This window comes from Miniopterus natalensis, chromosome 5, assembly GCF_054644295.1.
Source record: "Miniopterus natalensis isolate mMinNat1 chromosome 5, mMinNat1.hap1, whole genome shotgun sequence".
Lineage (NCBI taxonomy): Eukaryota > Metazoa > Chordata > Mammalia > Chiroptera > Miniopteridae > Miniopterus > Miniopterus natalensis.
Window position 1 is genome coordinate 25,708,512 of NC_142085.1, and position 22,799 is coordinate 25,731,310.

Genomic DNA, 22,799 nt, shown 5'->3' on the forward strand with positions numbered 1-22,799 from the left:
GCACCATCCCTATTTGCTCCAACAGCCCAGGTGACTGTTAACACTGTTAGCAGTGAGAAGTGGAGTCGGGTCCAGCCTGCATTCTGCTCCTAGCCACTGTGGAAGTCAGCTATTCCTCGCTGCCATAGGTTCTAAACTGTCAACTGTAAGTATGGAAAACTACACTAGGTAACAGTAAAGTTACAAGGAGAAATGTACTGGAAACAATTAAAAAATGGGAATTCAGAATTCCATTTAATGGTGAGTTTTAATCATCAAATTTTCAATGATTTTTTTTTTTAAACACGTACCTCTACAAATTTGGAACATAAAAATTGGCATAACCGATCGTAGGTTTGGACAAGTCAGATGACAGAAAGACTTGGACACTTCATACTAGAGATTCAAATAACTTCTACCTTCAAATACTGGTTATAGTGACATATCTAAGCTACAGTACAATGTTGAGTTAAACAGATGGTCTTTTATTTAACATGATGAGAAATGGCGTAAAAAAAAAAGCAGAGACTTGGCGGGGAAGGAAACTTAGATACTATAAAAGTCAGCAACTCACTAATACATCTCTTTAAAAAAGCAAATTAATTCCTCAAAAGAAGTTGTTAACCCTATGTCATAATTTCCAAATATCACCAAAATATACTGAACATACATGAAGGTCTAACTTATGTGACACTAAATAAAAGAAAACCGCTATTAATCTTAACCTCTAATTATTGGCACAGGCAAATGAGAAATTAATATTTGATACAATGATTCACCTTAGTTTCTCCCAAAGACTTTCCTAAATCTTCTGCACCAAAGGAAGGCTGCACAATGGGAACTCTTTCTGTTGTTTCTTTGATCCATGACTTTAATGATTTAACAAGAACTTGGAAAGCATCCATCTGTCCTTGACATGAAGATACAGCTTCTTTTCTAGATAACAGAGATCATTGAAGAATTTAAGCCACAGAAAGCAGATGCTCCAAAGGGCTAATTACTAATAATTATTTTCACATCAGGTGTAATATCAAGAAAAAAATCTTCCCCCACGTACACTCTAACCATTTGATACAGGAGGAAAGGTTGATAGGTGGTAAGTGAAATCAGTTAAATGACAATTCATCTATTTCTCACAGGCAAGGTCCACAGATAAAGTTAGGAGAAGTAAAGAAATCTGTAACCCATATGTAATGGCACTCTATAATGCTACATAAGCTCTAGGGCTATATAAACAGTTTTAACATTATTTAGATTCAATGAGCTTTGATCTGTCCACTTTATATGGTGCTTACTGCCAGCAGGCTCAGAACCAGAAGGGAAACATTTACACATCACAGACACGGGGAAAACGTAATGCCACCTAGTGGTTTCTACGCTATTACTACAGTCACTTTAGTGGATGGATAAAAGCAGGTGCTTTAAAGCACAGATTTCAGTCACCAAAAGAGGTGAGACCTAGTGACTGAAAAGTTTTAATGGGTGCCTCCCCTATAGATACTCAGGACACTCCACAGATAACTATACGGATCTTTCTGTGCCTCAGCACCACGGAGGGAGGGTGCATGCCTAGCACATGAACAGCTGTGAAAACGGTTACATTTGGAACGTGGACGACATGTGGAAAACATGTGCACATGTGCAAGTGTGTGGAATATTGGCACATAAAAGTCCACTGCAGCTGGACTAATTACTGATGACTACATGGTTTTAAAATTGAATCCATTTGAAAGAAACAACTTAGAATTTACCTAAGAAAATCAAGACTATTTCTTCTGTGCAATATATGAATTAAATATTATATGACAAGATGGAAAATATAGCTCTGTGAGTGTACCGACAGCACTCAAAAGTTTTAGGTAGAGACTTATGAAGAAATAACAAATAGTTGAAAGAGAAATAACTGTCTTCTATTTTGGGGGTGTCTTTTATATAAACTTTAGCAAAACCAGATGTACTATGTATTTTAAGCTAACATGAGATCAGAAATATAAAAGTTCAGTCACAAGGCATATCCCTGGACAGCTCTTTAGCTCAGCTTAGGTTCATTCTCTTGTTTCTTATCTTGTTTGTTTATAGAATCATGTCTTATCTACAACTCTGGGAAAAATAAGCTATTTTACTAAAAAAAAAAAAAAAAAAAAAAAGCCAGCTTCTGAATTGAGCCCAGAAAGCAATGAACCATGAGCTACCTTTCAAGGTTATTTCTACCTTTGCAAATAAAAATGTGGCATTTGCCAAAGGCTTCACAGACACTATAGTGAGTTTAGGTTATTTTCATTAATACACTATCACCACCATTTTCCTTACATAATGCTTCCTGCTTTTATGCAAGAAATCTTGAATTTCCCTCCTAAATATTTTAACAAAACTATACTTGATTTTAATAGCAAAAAATATCAAAATAAAAGCACTTATAAAGTTGATGCTCATTCTCAAGGTCTCAAAATTATTTCAGGTTTCCATATATGTAAATAAAAATAACTCATTCTCATTAGTATCACCCAGAATATAATCCAATTTCTTAAGTGGTGCTTACTTTTCTTTGATGGTATCCTCCATTTCTTTGAATTTCTTTGACAAATTATTTGTTTTTTCCAACACCAAGGCCTTATCACCTGGTAAGCCATGGATGGATATCTCCTTCAAGAGACTCTGCAAAACTTCAAGATCTTTCTTGTGTTCTAAGAATTCAGAAGTTGATTCCTACAAAGCATTTAGATATCAATCAATGTAAGATGTTGCAATATCTTCATACTGGCATTCCATCAAGAGGTATGTATGGGGCCAGAATCTCACATAGGAATAATCTTGCCCTATGGTCAGTACTCTAAATATAAATAAACATGCAAGCAGGCTGTTTGAAGAATGCGGTCAACTTCATTTAATTTAAAAATGCACCCTTTCTATCTGTCCCATTTGTGAGTGCTGGCACATAAGAAGCATATATCGTCCATGATATGTGGAAAGTGTGTGTGTGAGATGTGGTGTTCATTTCTAATCAGTGAGCAAAAGCTTCAAGAGGTCTGTGATTTTTAAAGAAGGAAAGCAGAGATCTTTACTAATCCATCAGCAACCGAAATGATGACGGCGAATTATAATTCTGCCAATAAATGTATGAGCTTGTTTTACTGTTAATATGCTTGGTTAGCCTTCTGAATATCAGGAAGACATACCTGCATATACTGAGACAGTTCAGTGACATCTTTTCCTGGCACATCTGCCTCTGTGAGAGCCTGAGTTTTTGTCTCTAAAAACATCTGAATCTTTTCGGAGAGGCTCTCAAACAGCTCTACTTTGGTTTTCAGCTCCTCCATTTGGGCAAGTTTCTCTTTGTGCTTATGACTGGCTTCTGAAAAGCGAACAGACAGGTCCTTCATTGTGGCTTGCAGCGAGGATGCGGTGGACGGGTCTGCTGTTTCCATGAATTTCTTCACTTTTTCGTTCATGGCATTTATGCTGCTCTGGCGACTCGCGATGTCCTGTTCCAACATCTGAAATGAATCCAATATGGCATATGTTTTATAAGGATGTTTACAAATAATGTCCCAGAGTTTCAAAAAAATTACTGTTCATAACTACATTAGCTTGAGCAAACTGTGACTAAGGAAGGTCAACGGATGGAACTGACTGACAAGTTTGATCTGTCCCTTGCGGAATCCCATCCCAAATCTCTTCCAGGGAGCGCAGAGAACAGCTGGCTAGTTGCCTGAGCGAGGCAGGAGGTGGCTGCCACTCAGCAACCCCTGGGATCTAATGGAGCCTGGGGATTATCCACGGTCCTAATTTTTAAAAGGCTAGACAACAACAAGATTGATCTGATTAACCTCCCGGGCAGCTGGCTAAAGCAATGATAAACCAGACAGGACTCAATGTCCGTGGAAGCCCTCTATAATGAATACTATTCATGAAAAAGAATATGGAACTCGTTCTATACTCCTTCACAGAAAAACCGTTTTACACATTTGTTCTTGTGCAAGCACTCCTTTCCATAGTTATACCCATAAAAATGTCTGTTTTCCCATATCCTTAAATTTACGTATCCTCAGAACTTAATTTAACTGGGCTTCTTTTTAAATCTAAAAGTGGTATTATTTTTTTCTCTTTCCCATGCCACTTACGATATTTTTAGTGATGACATCCTGAAGAGCAGCAGAGTTCAAGGGCACTTGACCTTGTTCCTTCAGAGAACTCTCCACACCTGCCATCCAGTCCAGCATCTCATCCAGGCCATCCTGCACACTCAGGGAGCGGGTCAGAGTTATCTGGAGCTTTTCATTTCGTTCATTAACGGACTTGGACAGATCATCGTATCTCCCAACAATGTCATCTAGTCCCAAAAGATCAGGAAGTGTTATCCACAAAGTTATCTCTGCCATATTCCTTTTCAAAAATACACTAAGGTGAGATCACAAAGTTTCCACATCAAAATTAGAAACGGAGAGAAAGTTTAAATGATAAATTCATAATGCATAATTAGAGCACCATCTAAAACTTTAAAAAATAAAGAAAAGATCACAGTGGAAAATGAAAAACAAATATTTTAAAATAATTAATATGTATATTATCTGCATTTGAAAAAAGACTTTTGGATGCATAAACATTTGAGTTGCCCCAGAGAGATGAAAGCAGTCCAAACAGGGAATCTTTGGAGTAAATACATGTTCTCAATGTAACATTTCAAATTAGCCATACTTATTGATAACTCTATGGGGGGGGAGAGGTAATACTTATACACAGCTATTCTCAAGGAACAATATACAGTCATAAAGACTTGTCAGGAATTAACCTTTATGTATAAAAATTCCCTCTCTCTGTCTCTCTCTGTCTCTCATGTATTAAATTAAGCTTCTGTCATTATTCTAAGCAAAGTACTCAAATGCACAGAAATTAAATGCAAATATATTGAGAAAGCATACAACAATAAAAATCCATTTAAAATAGAGAAAGTTGAGATTATACTTCTAAATATATACAAACAGAATTTATTTGAAAAGTTTAATACCAGACAAAAGGGAAAAATAAACAAGGTTAACAGGGTAACCTATCTCAAATGAGATTAACTTTACTTTCAAGTCTAAAGACCTGAGATGCTAAAACAAACAAAAAAACCCTTTCTGGCCTACTTTTTACTTGCATGTAAAGCTCTACATTTTATGCTACAGACCAGTGAGAGGTTCCCAGGACAATGCTTTTTAATGTACTTCTCTCTATCTCTCTTACACTCACTGTCGCTCTTAAACAATGTTTTTAATTGTTAATTTATCACTTATTTTCCAAAAATTTGAAAAGTATTTTAATTGTTTCTGAATGTTTTAGTCCGATACACTGAAGAACGCTTCAGTAGAAGAAAATTTGGACCTGAAACATCTCTATAAAAATGAAATATCTTACATGCTTGTGTTTGGTCCCAGGAACACAACCCATATAAACAAACAATATTTCTTTCTAATGTTATATCATGAGAAAACAGTTTGACAAATTTTCACTGAAGTGAGACATTAAGATGATTTAAAGAGACAATCAGGCTCCTGTCATTGAAACACAACAAAGCCCCTGAGAATACTGACGGGGGTGGGGGCAGAATTTAATGAGCACCAAGGTGCTACCAGCAGAGAAAACAAGCAAGGGGTTCAAGTATGAGCCCTCATTTGAAAGTGACAAGAGCAAATCCTCTGGATAGCAGGTCGTGACTGGCAGATGAGCTGCCTCTCCAATGGGCAGCTCTGTGCATCAGCAGGGTAACATCAACTATCTGTTCAACCATGGCAGGTGATCTCCAAAGCAAACAGGTATTCTAATGAAATTAACACAATTTCAGTGTGACTGGTATTTCTCGACTTCTTAGTGACAAAATACTGTCACTGAAGTAAATTCTTGATTTCAGTAATTAAAACTTATTTTAGAAAAAGGTACAGCCCGGCCGGGCGTGGCTCAGCGGTTGAGCGTTGACCTGGGATCCAGGCGATCGGGGTTCGATTCCCGGTCAGGGCACATGCCCGGGTTGCGGGCTGCAGCCGATCAATGACTCTCTCATCATTGATGTTTCTAACTCTCTCTCTCCCCCTCCTTTCCTCTCTCTGAAATCAATGAAGATATTTAAAAAAAAAAAAAAAAGAAAAAGGTACAGAACAAAATATACTATAAATGCTATTTTTTTTTTTTTAAGTGGTTGATTTTCTTAGAAGTCAGATAGATCTTAAAGAAACTCCTCTAAATCTTAAATATACAGAGTGGGGCAAAAGTAGGTGTACAGTTGTGAGAACACAAAACAGTTTATTCTTATATTACTTATTAATTATTGTCTTATTTTCCATATGAACAACTATAAACCTGCTTTTGCCCCACCATGTACTTAGACATATTCCTAGAAAATTATGCCAGAGAGAAGTTTTAAAGTCTGGAAAAAAAAAAAACCCTAACATATGGACTGGAAACAAAAGCGAAACTATGCATGATTAACAATGGGGAAAAATGTCAAAACCCCTCTTCAAATAACAGAAATACGTACGATGTAGTCTTTCTTTCTCCTCTAAATCCCTATGCCCAAGTCCTTACACAGTGGCTGCCAATGTGGGGTTTCAACACAGTGCACTGGGATACAGGAAAAAATATTGTAACTCGCATTCGTATTTTTGCCTTATACTTTAAAGTTTTATATTTTTGTGTTTTACAATTACAGTACACATAATAGAATAAGATAGTAATATGTGTATGTAATTTATCAATATATGTGCATATATGAGGATATGGGGTGCGAGATCAAAAGAGTTTGGACGTCTATAAGAAAGCAAGCATGGGTTTCCTCTCTATTGAGTGGTTTTAGAAGAGCAAAGTTACATCCTTCTCTTGGTCTAAAATTCTCATTCAGGTTTTATTTCCTGCTCTCACTGGGGTGAAACATATGCCTGATCATCTGCTCGTCTCTCAACCTCTTAAATCCATGCTCCTGCCTTTGATAGAGACAGATCCCACCAAGGGTCTGTTTTGGCCACAAGCTGAGAGTCTAGCTCTACTCAGTCCCATCAACCAAGAGCATCTTGGGAAGTTCTGCTTTCTCCGGTGACTATAAAGAGTTTCTGTTACACAAATTGAAATTGAAATACACTCTTTTCAAACTACACAGCTCCCACTTCCAGATTGTAATCTTCCCACTAAAGAAGGCAAGCCTTCACCCAGAAGGAGAAACACCATTTCACTGGGAAAGGGTGTAAATAACAATATATGCTACTGAAGCTTTTCCCCGTATCTGTTAGGATCCCTTCACTGAGAATTTACCTGAGAGGAAACAAGGGAATGAGCACTTACCCAGTGTTTTCTGGATATCATTCTTGGCTGGAAGTAAAGATCCCCTGGCATCTAAAAGCACTTCAGCTGTTTTCTTCAGTTTCTCTACAGCAACCTGCTGACTTGATATCTGTCCTTGCAGAGCCTGGAGGATTGGATGCTTTGATTACACTCAGTAGGACTAAACAAGAGACTTCCAATATGGAAAAAAATGACTTACAGTAAGATAAAGTTACATTGGACAGAGTAAATTTTTCATCATTATAAACTTACTCCAGAATTCTTCAAATAAAGCCAGTTTCAAAGCGGCCTTAGCAAAACTATCAGTCAGTTGGGATAATACAAATTCCATCTGAAACTAAACCCTTGAGCATATGTTTATGATAACTGGCCTGATTCCTGATCCTGTGACCCTCTACCCTTAGCCTGAGTTCCTCCTGAACCCCCACCTCTCAGCTTTGGTACAGTACCCCCACCAGAAATAAAAAAACAAATAAAAACAAACAACACAAAACCTTTGGGACCAATTTTATTCCACTTAAAAATATAATTAAGGACTTCTATTTCAAACAGATCCTGAGTCACTGCTGAGTCATATTTCTTTCTGTTAATCCGATAAAAGTTACTTAACACCTAACATATTCCCAAAAATCTTGCTACATTTTGCAAAAAATACAAAAATCAAACAGACATGAAGCTTTCCCACAGGGACCTTCTAGTCTGAGGCAGGAAGTGATAAGTGCCAAAGGTGAGTCAAAAAAAAAAGTACTACTAGAAGTTGAGAGGAGTAACTGGAGAGGAAAATGGTATCACCTCTATGAGGGGCGCACTGGGTCCTGAAGAAAGTGTGGATTTGGGCACACATAGGTGGAGAGGGAGACAGTTCCCTGTAGAATGAACAGAAGGAACAAAGATGGGAATAGTAGCATCAGAGGGAAAAATGAGGGTCCCATCCAATCTGAGAATGTCTACAGTTGAATAAATACCAACGGGACCGAAAGGCCTCCAATGTCAGGCCGAGGAGTTTACATTTTATCCTGCAGCAGTGGGGAGTGATGCAGGGCTTCTGAGTAAGAGGCTGACATGCTCAGAGCTGTCTTACGGAAGGCTTAAGTTTGTGACACTGTGAGGATAAATTCAACTGGGCAGAAACGAAGCAGGGACACCAGTCACTGGCGACATCAGCAGTAATGAAGTAGAGAGCGGAGAGTGCCTGTCTGAGCTGGGGAAGTAGAATTGGTTACAGAGCCGGGAAGAGTTCACAGAACTTGATGATCCATCATCTATAGCTGTGCTGTCCAATAGGGTAGCTACTTACTACATGCAGCTTTTAAATCTAAATGGATTAAAATCAAGTGAAATTTAGAATTCAATTTCTCAGTCATACTAGCCACATTTGAAGCACTAAGTAGCCGGGTGTGACTGGTGGTTACCATGTTGAACAGAGCAGATTAAGGAAGACTTCCATCATCACAGAATGTTCATCGGACATCACTGTTTGAGAGGGCAAGTACCGAGGACAGGAGGTGAGACTCGAGGAGAGAAATATCCAAAGTTTTCCAGCCTTGGTAATGAATGGAGTTCATAAGCAAAAGTGGGAGCAAGTTTAGAAGGAGTAGAGAGTCTGTTTGTAAATTCATAGCTTCGAAGTGCTTTCAAGACACTCACGTAGAACGAAACGGCAAAACTGGAAATGGAGGAAACTGAGCACAGGCTAGAACTAGACCTAAAGCAATGGAAGCCAAGACCCGTGGTGAGACTGTGAAAGGAGAAAGCACAGAAACACCAGAGAGGGAGGCATAAAGAATCATGGAGAGTACTTATGTTTAAGCCATAAAGAATCGTGGAGAGTACTTATGTTTAAGCCATAAAGAATCGTGGAGAGTACTTATGTTTAAGCCATAAAGAATCGTGGAGAGTACTTATGTTTAAGTGATAAGGAGAAGAAAAGAGATAGAACAAATATGATCAGGGGGATGGAAATGAGCCCAGAGTAATTCTGTCCCCAAAGCTTAAAGGAAGAAGGTGGAAATGGTTAACTGTCAACTGCTTCAAAAGGAATATGTAACCTTTAATCTGCTGAATAGAGTGAGCAGATACATATCAAGAGCAAGGAGAAAAGAGGTAGAAGCAGGAACCACAGATACATCTTCCAGAAGTCTGGCCCTGCCTTTCTAACACCTCTGGCCAAACGGGCTGCCTGGCCACACGGGCCTCATGCGTGGCTTTAATTTCACTTGAGGTACTCAAGCTCCTCTTCTGGTCTCACATTTGGATTTCGAATTCAAATTCCCATATGTCCGACTGTAGATGAACTCATCCTTGGCCATGGGCCCAGGTCTCCAACAGCCTCCTAAATGTTTCCATCTGGGTGTAAACAGTTACCTCAAATTCAAAAAGCTAAATCTGAACCCATCATCTCATTCCCTACACCTGTACTTGCTCCTGGGGTTGCATCTCATTACCCAAGTAGTAAACATGAGGCCCCTCCTAGACTCTCAACACTCTTTTCCACATGCAAATCAACCATCAAGACCTAACAATTTTACCTGCTTACTATATATATATTTTAAATCAGACTTCTGCTCTGTATTTCTGGATCACTGTAGGATAATCTCTCGCTTAACTAGAAAAAAGCATTCTAACTGTCCTCCCTGCCTCCAGTGTCTTCCCTTATATAGCCCCCAATGTGTTCTGTGGAAAACGCATAGCTGACTATGTATATCGTTCCCCTCTTTGAAATCTTTCAGTAGCTTCCTAATGCCTTCACAATAAAGGGAAACACTTGAGCATGCTATTAAAGGTACATCTCTACATAGCAGACTTCCCATGCAACCTTTCCTCCATCATCCTGAGCTTGGCTTTTATTCACTCTTTAAAATTCAGCTGGGAAGCCTTCCCTAACTTTCCTCAACCCTAGTTGTAAGTACTCCCCCAAGAAGCTCCCGTAAATACCCTGTAAATATCACTGGATTTATTTGTCTCTTCTAGCAAACTTTAATCTTCTCAAGAATTATGAATTTATCCTAATTCGGGTTTCTATTATCACTGCCTAGCCCAGTGCTTGGCATATAGTTGTAGGCCCTGATAAAAGTTTCTGGAATACAAAGAAATCCAAAACACTAATTTTAAAAGATATATGCACCCCTGTGTTTATTGCAACATTATTTACAACAGCCAAGATATGAAAGCAACCTAAGTGTCCATCAATACATGAACAAATAAAGATGTGGTGTATGTATATATATATATGTGTGTGTGCATGTATACACACACACACACACACACACACAATGGAATATGACTCAGCCATAAAAAAGAAAGAAATCTTGCCATTTGCGACAACATGGATGAAGTTAAAGGGTATTGCGCTAAGTGAAATAAATCAGAAAAAGACAAATGCCATATGATTTCACTTTTATAGGAAATATAAAAAACAAAGTAAATGAACAAACAAAACAGAAATAGACTCATAGATACAGAGAACAAACTGATGACTGCCAGATGGGAGGGGTGGGAAGGTTGGGAGAATGGGTGAAAAAGGGGAAGAAATTTAAAAGTACAAATTGGCAGTTACAGAATTGTTACGGAGACGTAAAGTACAGCATAGGGAATACAGTCAATAATATTATAATAACTGTGTACAGTGTCAGGCGGATACTAGACTTATTAGAGTGATCATAAGTTATATAAGTGTCTACTCACTATGTTGTTCACCTGAAACTAATATAATATTGTATGTCAACTGTAATTGAAAAATTTTTTAAATTAGGAAATAATAAAGGGATATTTAGAAAAGAAGTTTCTGGAATAAATGAGTGAATGAATAAGTAAGTAAACGAAGATATCAGGTATAAGACTTTAAAAGATCCTCTCCTACTTCAGCCTTCATCAGTAACAACAACAAAAAAACAAATGCCTAAAGCCAATAGCAAAATGTCCTCAACTTATTTTCATATCCAAGAAACTGTGATACAGGCAGTTGTGTGTACACCACAAGGCTCACCAAACTGTGACCAACGTGAGACCTGTGATCTGAATACCAGATCCTATAGTTGTTCCCAGAGGCTTAAGAATCTGTATTAGAGTGAACCTGTTTGGGAAATCCTCCCAAAAGTTTATTTACATAGAGTTTTATATATGAAATATAAGAAATTTCCCAAGGAACTTTACCTATAACCAAACTGAAATCTAAAAACAATTAATTTTTTTAGAATGTGAGTTCCCTGAAGGAAGAGAGAGGGTTTTCACAAAACCTAACAGTGGGCTTAGCACATAATGTCTACCAAATAAACAAATACATGTGAAAGTTGTCATGGTTTTATAAAATCATCCAGGACCAAAGATGGCCCTGCCTACCACCTTCAAACTTAGAAATGAATGAGTAGAGCAGCATCTCTCCTTCATCTCTTCCCTTCAAAACATCCCATGCCTTTTCTCTCCATAATTACGTTCAAGAAAGTCAATAGTTTTGAACTCCTAACATGACATCAGGTTTTAATTGAGCGATAGTAGTGGTTTATAGTACTACTTTGGAAAAAAAGCTACAAATTAAAGTATTCAAATGGGCTCATGTATTGTTTTTAATGGATTTCAATGAAATTAAAACATGAAAGAAGGATCTGTGACAGGGAAAAATGGATTTCAATGAAATTAAAACATGAAAGAAGGATCTGTGACAGGGAAAACTGCAAGGTCATGACCTTGGTCTCCAGCTTGGACCACAAGAGGATGAACCTGGGCACTTATCCAGCTCATAAAAGCTTCCTGACTGAGGGCCATCCCAGAGATCAGCGAAAGGTTGTAAGGCGGACATTGTCAGTCAACATGACCGAGCTCCATGCCTGGCCCCAAACTCAGGCCTCCAGACTGGTCCCAGAATCCTGTCTTTTGGTGCCTCATGTGGGGGAAAATTTTGTAGTGTTCAGTAATTTCACTAGAAGCAGAACTGGAGGAATGTCATTATAGCCCAATGGCATCATATTGTTGACAACACAGCAAAGAGTTCTTTGAATAATAAAGCTGATAACAACATGCTATTGCACAGAAATGTTTCAAATGAACCAATTGGGTTTCCTCAACTTACATTTATTATATAATAGAATATAAGTAGAAGTTAGCATGATAAATGTAGAAAAGGCTGATTTTTTGTAGTAGTCCTATGTGTTTATATTATAGTTAAAGAAAAATAATTTTTCAATGTTGTTAATAGAACTAAAAGAAACAGAGACTGCCTGGTTCTCACAAAAATTACCCTCTCTATGTGCTAAGATCACCTGTGAGGAAGAGATCTACAGGTGCCAGAAACAACTTTAATCATTTAATTTTTTAAATGATGTAGTGGCTTAATTAGAATTCACTCTCCTCTGAGACGCTGCTGTTCTTTCTACATTTCTTCAGCTGCCTTAGGACTAGAGGAATCTTCCTCTAGAGCACATATCGAGTAAGTTTTCCTCTGTTTTAGCATTAATTCATGTTTCTGCTTGATTAAAATAGCCCTACATTCTTTTGGGTTTCCTTTTCTTTTCTTTGCTCTAGTTACACAAAAATTACTTTTATACTGGATATAATCTGTTTCCTAATACACATCCAACTTACAATGTGTTATTTCTAGTTTATATATTTTCCTATACTAAAAACAGCTAACTACATAATTAAATGTAGGCAATCCTAATAATTATCTTAAGCTATTGTCATTTCCTACCAAAATAATAGTTTTTATATAATAGCATCTCCTCTGACCCTCCCACATACACTGTCCTTGGACAAGTTATCAAGTGAGAATCAGAAACTTAATTAAGATAGGTCTGTTCCTGTGCTTGTGGGAAAGAGAGAGAGAAATAAAACCAAACAAAGAGGGGGAAAATGACAACAAAAAATGTACATCCAAAGGAAGGTGGCTACATCAATGAAGGAAAGCCGACCTGGCCCTAGATATTTCCCTGGTGCCTTATGGAGGAACAGGTAACTTCTCCAGCCAGGAAAAAAGCAGGGCCACCACCCTCCTACCTGCCCACGTGTCTCCTCCCTCCTCTCACCCCTTGCTTCTATCCCCCTTCTCTGCTTCGGTCTTAAGCTGCCACATTCACCCCAAGGTGTGACTTAGCTTTCTTCCAGCCAGAAGTCACCAGTCTCAGGCAATACCTAATGTTAGGCTCACTTGGCAGGGTACCTGTTCTCCTTGCTCACAGCACAGCAATGATTTTTAATTCCGTAACTAACCGATGCAACTAAATTCTGAAAGGTAGTTGTTTAACTGGCAATACAGTGTTTACTTTCTAGCTATAGCAGCAATAATACTGCTACTCATCTGCTGAATGCAATCACAGAATAGATTTAGAAAATTAAACTTTCAAACTCAAAATTATTGGTCATATGGGATACGACTAAGATACTTAAAAAATTATCTCCCCATAGAGGGTAAAGGGGAATAAATGGAGATGGAAGGAGGCTTGACTTTGGGCAGTAAACACACAATACAATATACAGATGATGTACTGTAGAACTGTATACCTCAAACCTATATAATTTTATTAACCAATGTTACCCCAATAAATTCAATACAAATAAATTTAAAATAATTACCTCCCTTTACATTAAGATGTTAAAATATGGTTTAAATTTAAGAAACAGAGAGTCTCCTTGCGGCTGTGGGTATGAATGAGACCTCCACAATTATGCAATTCCTACCTCAAGCCTGCATTTTTTAAAGAGCCAGTCACTTTTTGAGAACTGTGCTAGGTAATAACGAAAGCTTGTATCTCTATGAATCATGGGAGTACTCAATAGGAATACCAATCCTGGTCCTCAGACCCACACGTGACAGTGACATCCCTTCTTCCCTTCTACCTGTTCATTCTTAAACATTTACTGAGTACCTAGGATGGGCCAGGTCCTATTCTAGGTGCTGGGGATAGAGCAATGAACGAAATAAACGAAAACATCTGCCCTCATGGAGTTTAATTCTAATGGTGGAGAAAAACAATAGACAGAATAAATATGTAGAAAGATAAACAAGTGGCCCAGACAATATTGGTTTTTGCTTGTGGAAAGGGGAGTGGTGGGATGCCGGTAATAAGCCATAACAGCAATGTCAATCCAGTTAAACTGCAGTAGAAAACACAATCTCATTAGAAAGAGAAATAAATGGACTGTTGAGAACTAAAGCTATAACTCTCTCTAGAGAGATAAATATACTTTTTCTATCCTTTGCCCCCTTCCTTAGGGCGAACTATCACAAAACTGTGGGAAAGTAAGAGGTTTTCAGTAAGGCCATTGAAAGGTTGGGTCTCTTTCTTCTCTCCCTTTTTACCTTGGTGTCTTCTAACTGCCTTTGCAGGTTTTTAGGGTCCACGGCAATGGGTTCAGATAAGTGTTTGCTGGCTGTGGTCTCGCAGGCCTGGAGCTCAGAAAGAAGTCCACATGAGGCGTCTTCATAGTGTTGGTATTTATCCACCAGATCTTTAAGATTATTCCCAAGGACACTGCACTAAAAAGATCAAGAGAAAAATGGTGGTGAATTAAAATCTACTATTTTAATTTGTGTCAAATAACCTTAGAACCTATAAGTTCTACAACTTAGAAAGCACCAGACTTCAACCAATATGAGTTTAAACTGTAGGGCTAAGACTTTTCTCCTTTATATGGAGAAACATCTTCTAACAAAGTCAAAAAATACCATAAAAATATACACCCACTTGCAAATATACACCCATTTGCAAATATCTTTTCAAGGGCTGAGTCTTGATCCAGAATGAAGGATTTGGATATAAATTATTGGAGAAGGCAGATCTTCCAAGGCACATTCCCACTGAGTTTTACACGCCACGTGTCTAGATGTGTATGTGATGGGAAGATTTTCAACGTCCTTAGTGAATCGCTTCTATACATCACACAAGATTAATTAACACAAGGAGGGCAAATAATCTACATCAGAATGAAGCCAAAGCCAAGAGTCAATGATGCTCTTCAAATCATTTGTGCAACTTGGTCAGTCTGTTCAGCTTATATACTAAACAGGGAACTGTTTTCTTACAGTTTTCGGGTTTTTTTAAAACTATTTTCCTTGGGAATAAATAAGATGAAACCGTCTGTGAGTTGTTAAGTATTAAAGTAACACACTGATGAAATATATCTGTAAAACAAACACTTGCAGTATTTGTGAAGGGAATAATCTGAGATAAAACGAGTTCTCAAGCTTGAGAGGCTGCAAAAATGAACAAGCCACTGTTTGCTTGGAGACAAACCATAAACGCCACCCGGTGGTCAAACTGGGTAACTGGGTATTACTGAGTTTTAGAGTTGGAGCTGCCTAGAAATCACTCAAAACTAACTATAACTTCAGGCTCCTTGAACTTGAAACACATTTTTCTGAGGTAAATAGGATAACACTACCTTCTTTTCCCTGCTTCAGTTTTTAGGTTTCTCGCTTCTAATTTCAAAACAAAAAGTGAAGAGGTTAGAATAAAAACTATAATCACAGATTGATCTTCCCCTTAAAAAAATCAAAATCAAATTACCTTAGAGTAGAGAGACCTGAAGCGATCAGTAGCAAGATCCAGTTTGCTCTGGACTTCTCTGTGAGCAGCAGAAGTGTCGGTGTTATCCTGGTCGGCCTTGCCCCCGCCATCTCTTTTGCTGCAAGACTTGGCTGCTTCTAACACCCTGTTTCCAGAAATTGTGATGTACCTCAAGTCCCCTTTGTGGGAAATAACATCTTCTGAGAAGCTCTTCTGCCTCTTCAGCTTGGTCATTAAACCACTGAAGTCATCCGCCCCTGCCTGCAGGTTTTCCAGTTCTTGTTCCGACTGCTGCAGCCAGTGCTCAAACTCGCCGTAGTCAGCATCGAACTTCTCCAATTCCTCCTGCAGAGAATGCGTTAGCTTCATTTTCTTTTCCGACTCGGCCAGGGCAGTCTCGTAATGCGCTTTCAGTTCCTTCATGTTCTTCTGCAGTTTCTCTTTTTCCTCGGGGGAGAGATAGTGACCCTGCTTCTCCAACAAGGCTTGTGCACACTGAGTGGCCATGAGGACGGCTTGGTGCTGAGAGACGATCTTCTCGTGCTGGGCCTGCATGGGAACAGATCCGCTGTAACTTGAAAGCAGGGACGGGGTTACCCTGAGGCCACGGGGAGCTCTCTGTTGCCTCAGGACCTACAGACTTCAATGATCCACAGACAGACAACTTGCTTCTCATTAACCTTTTCAAGATGCACAGTATCTGCCTTTTGTTGGTGACTTTCAGAATAGCAAAAGCTACATTTCAAGCACTCTAATCTTATTTTTAAGATTTCCAATCTTCTCTTGAAAGTGTTTATATAATCACATAGGACAGTACTATTGTTGAGAAACTTCGGAAAAAATATCACAGATTTCTCTCCCAATTCTAAAACAAGCATCTACAGTCAGATCTCATTTTATTCACTACTTCCTCACAACACCGTAAAGAGACTGCTAATGCCTTTACAGAATTACTGGACAAATGAGTATCATATTTTTAATTATGAAATGATCCTAAAAGGACAGTTAAATAGAAAAATAATTGTAATTTTAAACTTATAAAAGCACTATGACAGTAATTAAGCAAGAACAATATACACCAAAAGAAGCCCAATGAAGTTAGACGAACACATAATAAGAAAATATTGCAGCTACTAGTTTTACTGACCCGTACATGTCACAGGTTTGCTGAAAGTTCATGACATCACATATGTAGAACACTTCCCAGAAAGCCTAACACTGGCCAGGGATTACAATCCACTCTGAAGGCAGAGAGCAGGGCTTCCAGCGGGAGTGCTGTAAAACGTCACCAGTGTGCAGAGCTGGCAATTAATTAACCCAGCCTTCATGGAAGCTGGGGGGCTTCAGGGCCTAGAGTCCCCTGCTCTCCAGCCAGAAGCAGCTTCTGCCATTCATCCCAATACGCCATGCAAATATGACCAAAACAATAATAATCCCTGAAGGCAATTTCCCACATTTCTTATACTGGTTTACATGCAGCCAAATGTGCTCTTGCTGTGAACTGGTCCTTTCCCACTCCACGCCAAGCACTCCAGGCTCTCTGGCCCCTACCTCCACCCCCACCGCGTTAGACACTTTTGGACCTTTATCTCGTTGTTCTCCTGCCTGAAAACAGCTCTTCCCTCACACATCTGCTTGGCAACCCCCCCATGTTCTTGAAGTCTTTGCATAAATCCCATCTTCCCATTGTAGTCTACTCCAACGATCCTATTTAACTCTGAAAATTGGCCCCCAACCCCACACTCAACCACCCAGATCCAACTCAACATTCCTCTCTTACCAAAAAGTTACCTCCTAACCTCCCATAGGATTTAGTTCTTTATTGCCTGCCCCATCACCCTTACCACCTAGTATGCATGCACCGGGACAAGGCATTTATTTTGCTCACTGGGGAACCCCAGGTACCTAGAACAGTGCTGGCACATGGCAGCCAAATATATGCCATGAACTAAAAAGGACTGAGAAGCATTGCTGTAGGGCAACTGTTTTCTTACAAGTCCGATCCCAATCAGTCAGCTGAGAACAGACTCATTAATATTTGTATCCTCACTGTCTAGAACAGTGTCTGCCACACTGTAGGCAAATGACAAATACTTTTGTCTTAATAAGTTTTCTCCCGCAGGCTAAGTCTTTGATATTTGAATTATATTCATATACTACCCTCCAGATGGTCTTCTGCACATAGTAGGTTGTATGGACGTATAAAATACTTCGTAAATTATCTGATCCAATGTCTTCTTTTTATAAATGAGAAAACGCAGGCTATAGGACAAGGGCTTGGCCCGGGACAGGTGGTACAGACAGAGAGCTAGACACAGAGCCCTGATCAGGCCCTGGGGCCAGCTCTCCACTCTACCAGCAGAGTAGGAATTTCTAAAGCACTTTCAGAATCTCATATTCTTAGAAGTTAAAAGATTCGAAGGCAAACATCATGCTGTGGCTAACACAAAGGCTTTCCTATGAAGCATCTATATGTTTGCGTCTACCCACTGGTATGTTTTACTACTTGGGTCAAGCTACTAATCTTTCCTGACTTCTTTTTACCTGATTCATAACCCTTTAGGAATTTATTAGATTTTTTTCATTATGACACAATTATAATAAAGTCATGTAGTTGCTCCTTGATACTGTAATAAAGTAAATACTTCTACCCTTCTGGTTTAACTTATATTTTCTGTAACATAAGAACTGCAGAGAGAGAATTCTATTCCAAAAACTCCAACCTGGAGGAAAACACATAGAACACAAACCTTCCTAAAGCCCAGTCCTCTCATTACCAAAAGCCAAACACTGAAAAAAAATGATCAGTTATGTGACACTTGAAAATGGTTTTCAAAAGTTCTTCTGCTCCTATAGTAGCATTAATGTGAGCTTTGATTTCCACATGCAGTGAATTTTTGGAAGGGCTCCCATTCCTCTGCTCAACACTAGCATTCACTACATAGAGGGGCTGAGGCTCAGAGAGAACATTCAAGTTGGTCTAGGAACATGGGTTAGAGAGACCAGCAAGCTGGTCTAGGAACATGGGTTAGAGAGACCAGCAAGCTGGTTAGGAACATGGGTTAGAGAGACCAGCAAGCTGGTTAGGAACATGGGTTAGAGAGACCAGCAAGCTGGTCTAGGAACATGGGTTAGAGAGACCAGCAAGCTGGTTAGGAACATGGGTTAGAGAGACCAGCAAGCTGGTTAGGAACATGGGTTAGAGAGACCAGCAAGCTGGTCTAGGAACATGGGTTAGAGAGACCAGCAAGCTGGTTAGGAACATGGGTTAGAGAGACCAGCAAGCTGGTCTAGGAACATGGGTTAGAGAGACCAGCAAGCTGGTTAGGAACATGGGTTAGAAGTTCGCAGAGTGGCTGAGCTCACGGCCTTGTTTTAAATCCTAACTCCATCCCTTACTAAACGTGTCTCTTTGGGCAAGTGACTTTCCTTCTGTAAGTTGTAGTTTCCCCATCTGTAAACTGAGGATAATTGAACCTCAGAAAGAGAGTAGCTGGGAGAACGAAACGGGTTAAAATGAGAAAAGCTTAGCAGAGTGCCTGGCCCATGTAACTGCTCTGTAAATCTTAGCTTTATTATTATTATTTCTATTAATTCCTTATCACCCCGCTTCACCTACAGAATGCCATATCTAACAATTTCTTGTTGTTTCTGATTTGCTTAGAATTCTCACAATTTATATTTTACATAATGATGAACCAGAAAAGAAAGACCTTACTCTCAATGACCGGTCATACGGTCATTGAGGTTTGAAAAGATAACTCCTGTGCCAAGTTGTTTCTATCTTTACACACCTGACAACAGAAGTTCACAACATCATTATGCTGAAGACAACCCACCTTAACTTTCTGGTATTGCTGGTTCAGATTCTCCTCAGTGGTTCCAACTGGCCCATCAACATCCGTTTCCAACAGGTTACCATTGACTTCGTCGTCTTCTCCAATTGCCGACGTGCTGTCACCTTCTTGGAAATGAGTCCCATTCTGTTCAATCACCTGTTTCTGTTGTATCCCTACCCTTTCTGAGTCTTTGTCAACATTTGACAACCAGTCCAAAAGGTTTTCTATTTTGGTTTTGCTCTCCTCCAGCTGCTTCACCGCTGCAACCTGGGAGGTGCGGAGGGGAGACGACAATGGGTGCTCTGGATACAGGTGGAGGTGTTCGTTTTAAGGCATCCCAAAAGTAAATAATTAGGTCATTTAAAATTAGAGTGGGCATACTAAAAACTGACATGCATTGAAAACTGAACACATTGCCTGGCCGGGCGTGGCTCAGCAGGTGAGCATCGACTTAGGATCCAGAAGATCAGGTTCGATTCCTGGTCAGGTCATATGCCGGGGTTGCGGGCTCAATCCCCGGCAGGGGGCGTGCAGGAGGCAGCCAATCAATGACTCTCTCATCATTGACGTGTCTCTCTCTCTCTCCCCCTCCCTTCCTCTCTCTGAAATCAATAAAGACATAGATTTTAAAAAAACAACAAAAAACTGAACACAGTGAAATTAAACCTTAGAGGAATATGAAGTTACTTAGAAGCTTCCACTGTTCTTGAAAATACATTCCAAAATTTTAACTATAGCAATTAATGAGTCCCCACACACTACACAAGTAGAAAGTCTCAAAATCCCACTTAAACTTTTTAGAAAAGTGAAGCAAAGCCAACTCTTTAAACGTTTTGTAGTATTTGGTCAATTACAAATGTGGAGACCCAGAATTCTAGTCCCTGGTGCCAGTCATTGGTTAGCACGGCCGGACCTCGCTTAATGAATCTAGGAGCTGTCACCCTAATCACTTTCAACAAAGCAACAGTGCACCACATAACTGAATAAGGACCTTTTCAGTCTCCTCCTTGATAGCTGTCGTCACAGCTTTCTCCAGCTCCTTTTTCGACTGTTCTGCCTTCAAATTAAGTTGTTCACACTTTATCTTAGCTTCACTGAGTTTCTCTTCAATCAAAGCCCGATCTTCTCGTGACAGCTTTTCGCCGTTCTCTTTTAAGAAGTTCTCTGTGTTTTTCACTATTTCTGCCAATGCCTGTGCACTTCCTTGCATATCTTTCTGTAATTCCTTATAACACAAAGGGAAAAAAATCTTATTAATTACTACCTATTTAATTTTTCCAAAGTTGTAATTCTAAAAGAGGGGCTGAGCAAAGGAGAGTCCAGCACATACAGACTGCAAATGCATACTCAGTATGTTAATTTCAGTGGGTTTACTTAAATCAGAATACTTAATATAATCTGAAATCTCAAACAGCATTAAAGAAAGATATGAGATTTTCATGTGTAACAAAGAGACGTGGTTTGTTGAAAACAATGAAGCATTCAGTATATAATCTATATAAATATGCACATACCAGATTTTTCATGTTTTGTGAGCACAGTCATAAAAGTTTTTAAATACATGACCATATTATTTATTCTGTTTCTAAACATTCATTTTTTTAATGCATATCTGCTTCTCAAGATAAAAACAGATAGTTCTCTAAGTTATGAGCTAAGTTGTTCCTAAAATAATTTTTGTACAAAGATAATCTCTTCTTCTAAACACCAGAGCTCCATAACATGGACTGTTTGCTTCTTTGCCCCAGCTGTTAAGATCAATATTAAGAACTCTCCTCAGCCCGGCTGGCGTGCCTCAGTGGTTGAGCGTCGACCTGGGATCCAGGAGATCAAGGTTCGATTCCCGGTCAGGGCACATGCCTGGGTTTCCGACTCAATGCCCAGTGAGGGTGTGCAGGAGGCAGCCGATCAATGACTCTCTCATCATCGATGTTTCTCTCTCTCTCTCTATCTTCCTTCCTCTCTCTGAAATCAATAAAGAAAAAAGAAAAAGAACTTTTTTCTTTTTTAAAAACAGAAAAAAGTACTCTTTTCAGCAGTAACAACTTTCCTCCATTCAGATTTCTCTATGTATTTTTCCCTTTTCCTCCTTTATTTGGCGTTTTAATTCTCTATATTGCACTATGTTTGAGCTTTCATATTATTTTTCTATACTTTCAAGACTCCTCAAATTTTTCTGAATATTCGAATTGAAAGAGATGCTTACTGAACCAGAGCATTGTGACATTAACTATGCAAGTAACTTCACACACAATATTTACTTAACTTTTACAATAACACAGCAATGGAATTATGACCAATGAAGAAACTGAGGCTCGAAAAGATTAAATTATAAAGCTAACAATGTGTAGTATCTGGGATTTGGACCAAGAGCTAGATAGTTACAATGAGAATGTTTTCTCTTCTGACATCAAAATTAAGATATCTTTATCGGTCCCTCCCATTACCATTTGTCCCTTCGATGAAAAGGGGCAAATTGCAAAGGAAGATGAAAGAAATAAGGAAGAGCTAAAAAAAGAAAAAGGACCCAAACTGATGGCTATTTCACCTGATGTGAAAGTGAGTGGTTGGCCTGAAATGGATCCAAGTTTTAACTTATCACACAAGGTATTTCCACTATCAAACCTCCTTTATATCTCCTCCACTCAGTATTTCACACACACCAAAAAAAAATTCAAGAAAATTATTTGTCTTGCTTGAAGTTGCTAATGTAACTCTTAGTATAAAGTCTATAGCTCAGGATGCACAGGGGCATCTAGGTAAGCCTTGCCTCAGAAAAGCTGAAATGACTGCTATTTTTCAATAATCCTAACTGCTTTCCAATTAACAGTAATGGAACGTAATATCAAAACAAAGAACTACTGATGCAAAATCAAATTCTACCTCTTGCTTGGACTGATACTTCTTTAACTCGACTGTGCCATCTCCAATCACGAAGGCTTCCTGGTGCCCAATCAGGCGGTTTTCCGTTTGGGTAAGGAGATCACATATCCCTTGGAGCTTTTCTTTGTACTCCTGCTGACGCTCTGCCACGATCTACAGTGGAACAAAACCAAAGCATCTTAAATGGTGGTCATAAACTCACGATTGTGACAGCTCCTTATTAGAATACATTTTGCAAGTTTCCTCTAAATAAGCTTTCTGAGTATGCTGTAAACATGATAGCAGTGGGGTA

At 39.0% G+C, this 22,799-nt stretch overlaps 1 protein-coding gene across 5 annotated transcripts in view; it reads right to left on the reverse strand.

The window, feature by feature from the left end:
* Positions 1-22,799, reverse strand: part of DST (dystonin) — a 399,279-nt gene that overhangs the window by 99,345 nt on the left and 277,135 nt on the right. For all 5 annotated transcript variants that reach the window (XM_087817457.1, XM_087817456.1, XM_087817454.1 and 2 more), the window contains 10 exons: positions 22,508-22,660; positions 20,616-20,849; positions 19,625-19,891; positions 15,786-16,334; positions 14,579-14,755; positions 7,288-7,411; positions 4,101-4,309; positions 3,156-3,473; positions 2,519-2,685; positions 759-915 (listed from right to left, as the gene is read on the reverse strand). In XM_087817457.1, coding sequence (XP_087673583.1) covers positions 759-915; positions 2,519-2,685; positions 3,156-3,473; positions 4,101-4,309; positions 7,288-7,411; positions 14,579-14,755; positions 15,786-16,334; positions 19,625-19,891; positions 20,616-20,849; positions 22,508-22,660 — 2,355 coding nt within the window. The remainder of the gene's footprint in view (positions 1-758; positions 916-2,518; positions 2,686-3,155; positions 3,474-4,100; positions 4,310-7,287; positions 7,412-14,578; positions 14,756-15,785; positions 16,335-19,624; positions 19,892-20,615; positions 20,850-22,507; positions 22,661-22,799) is intronic.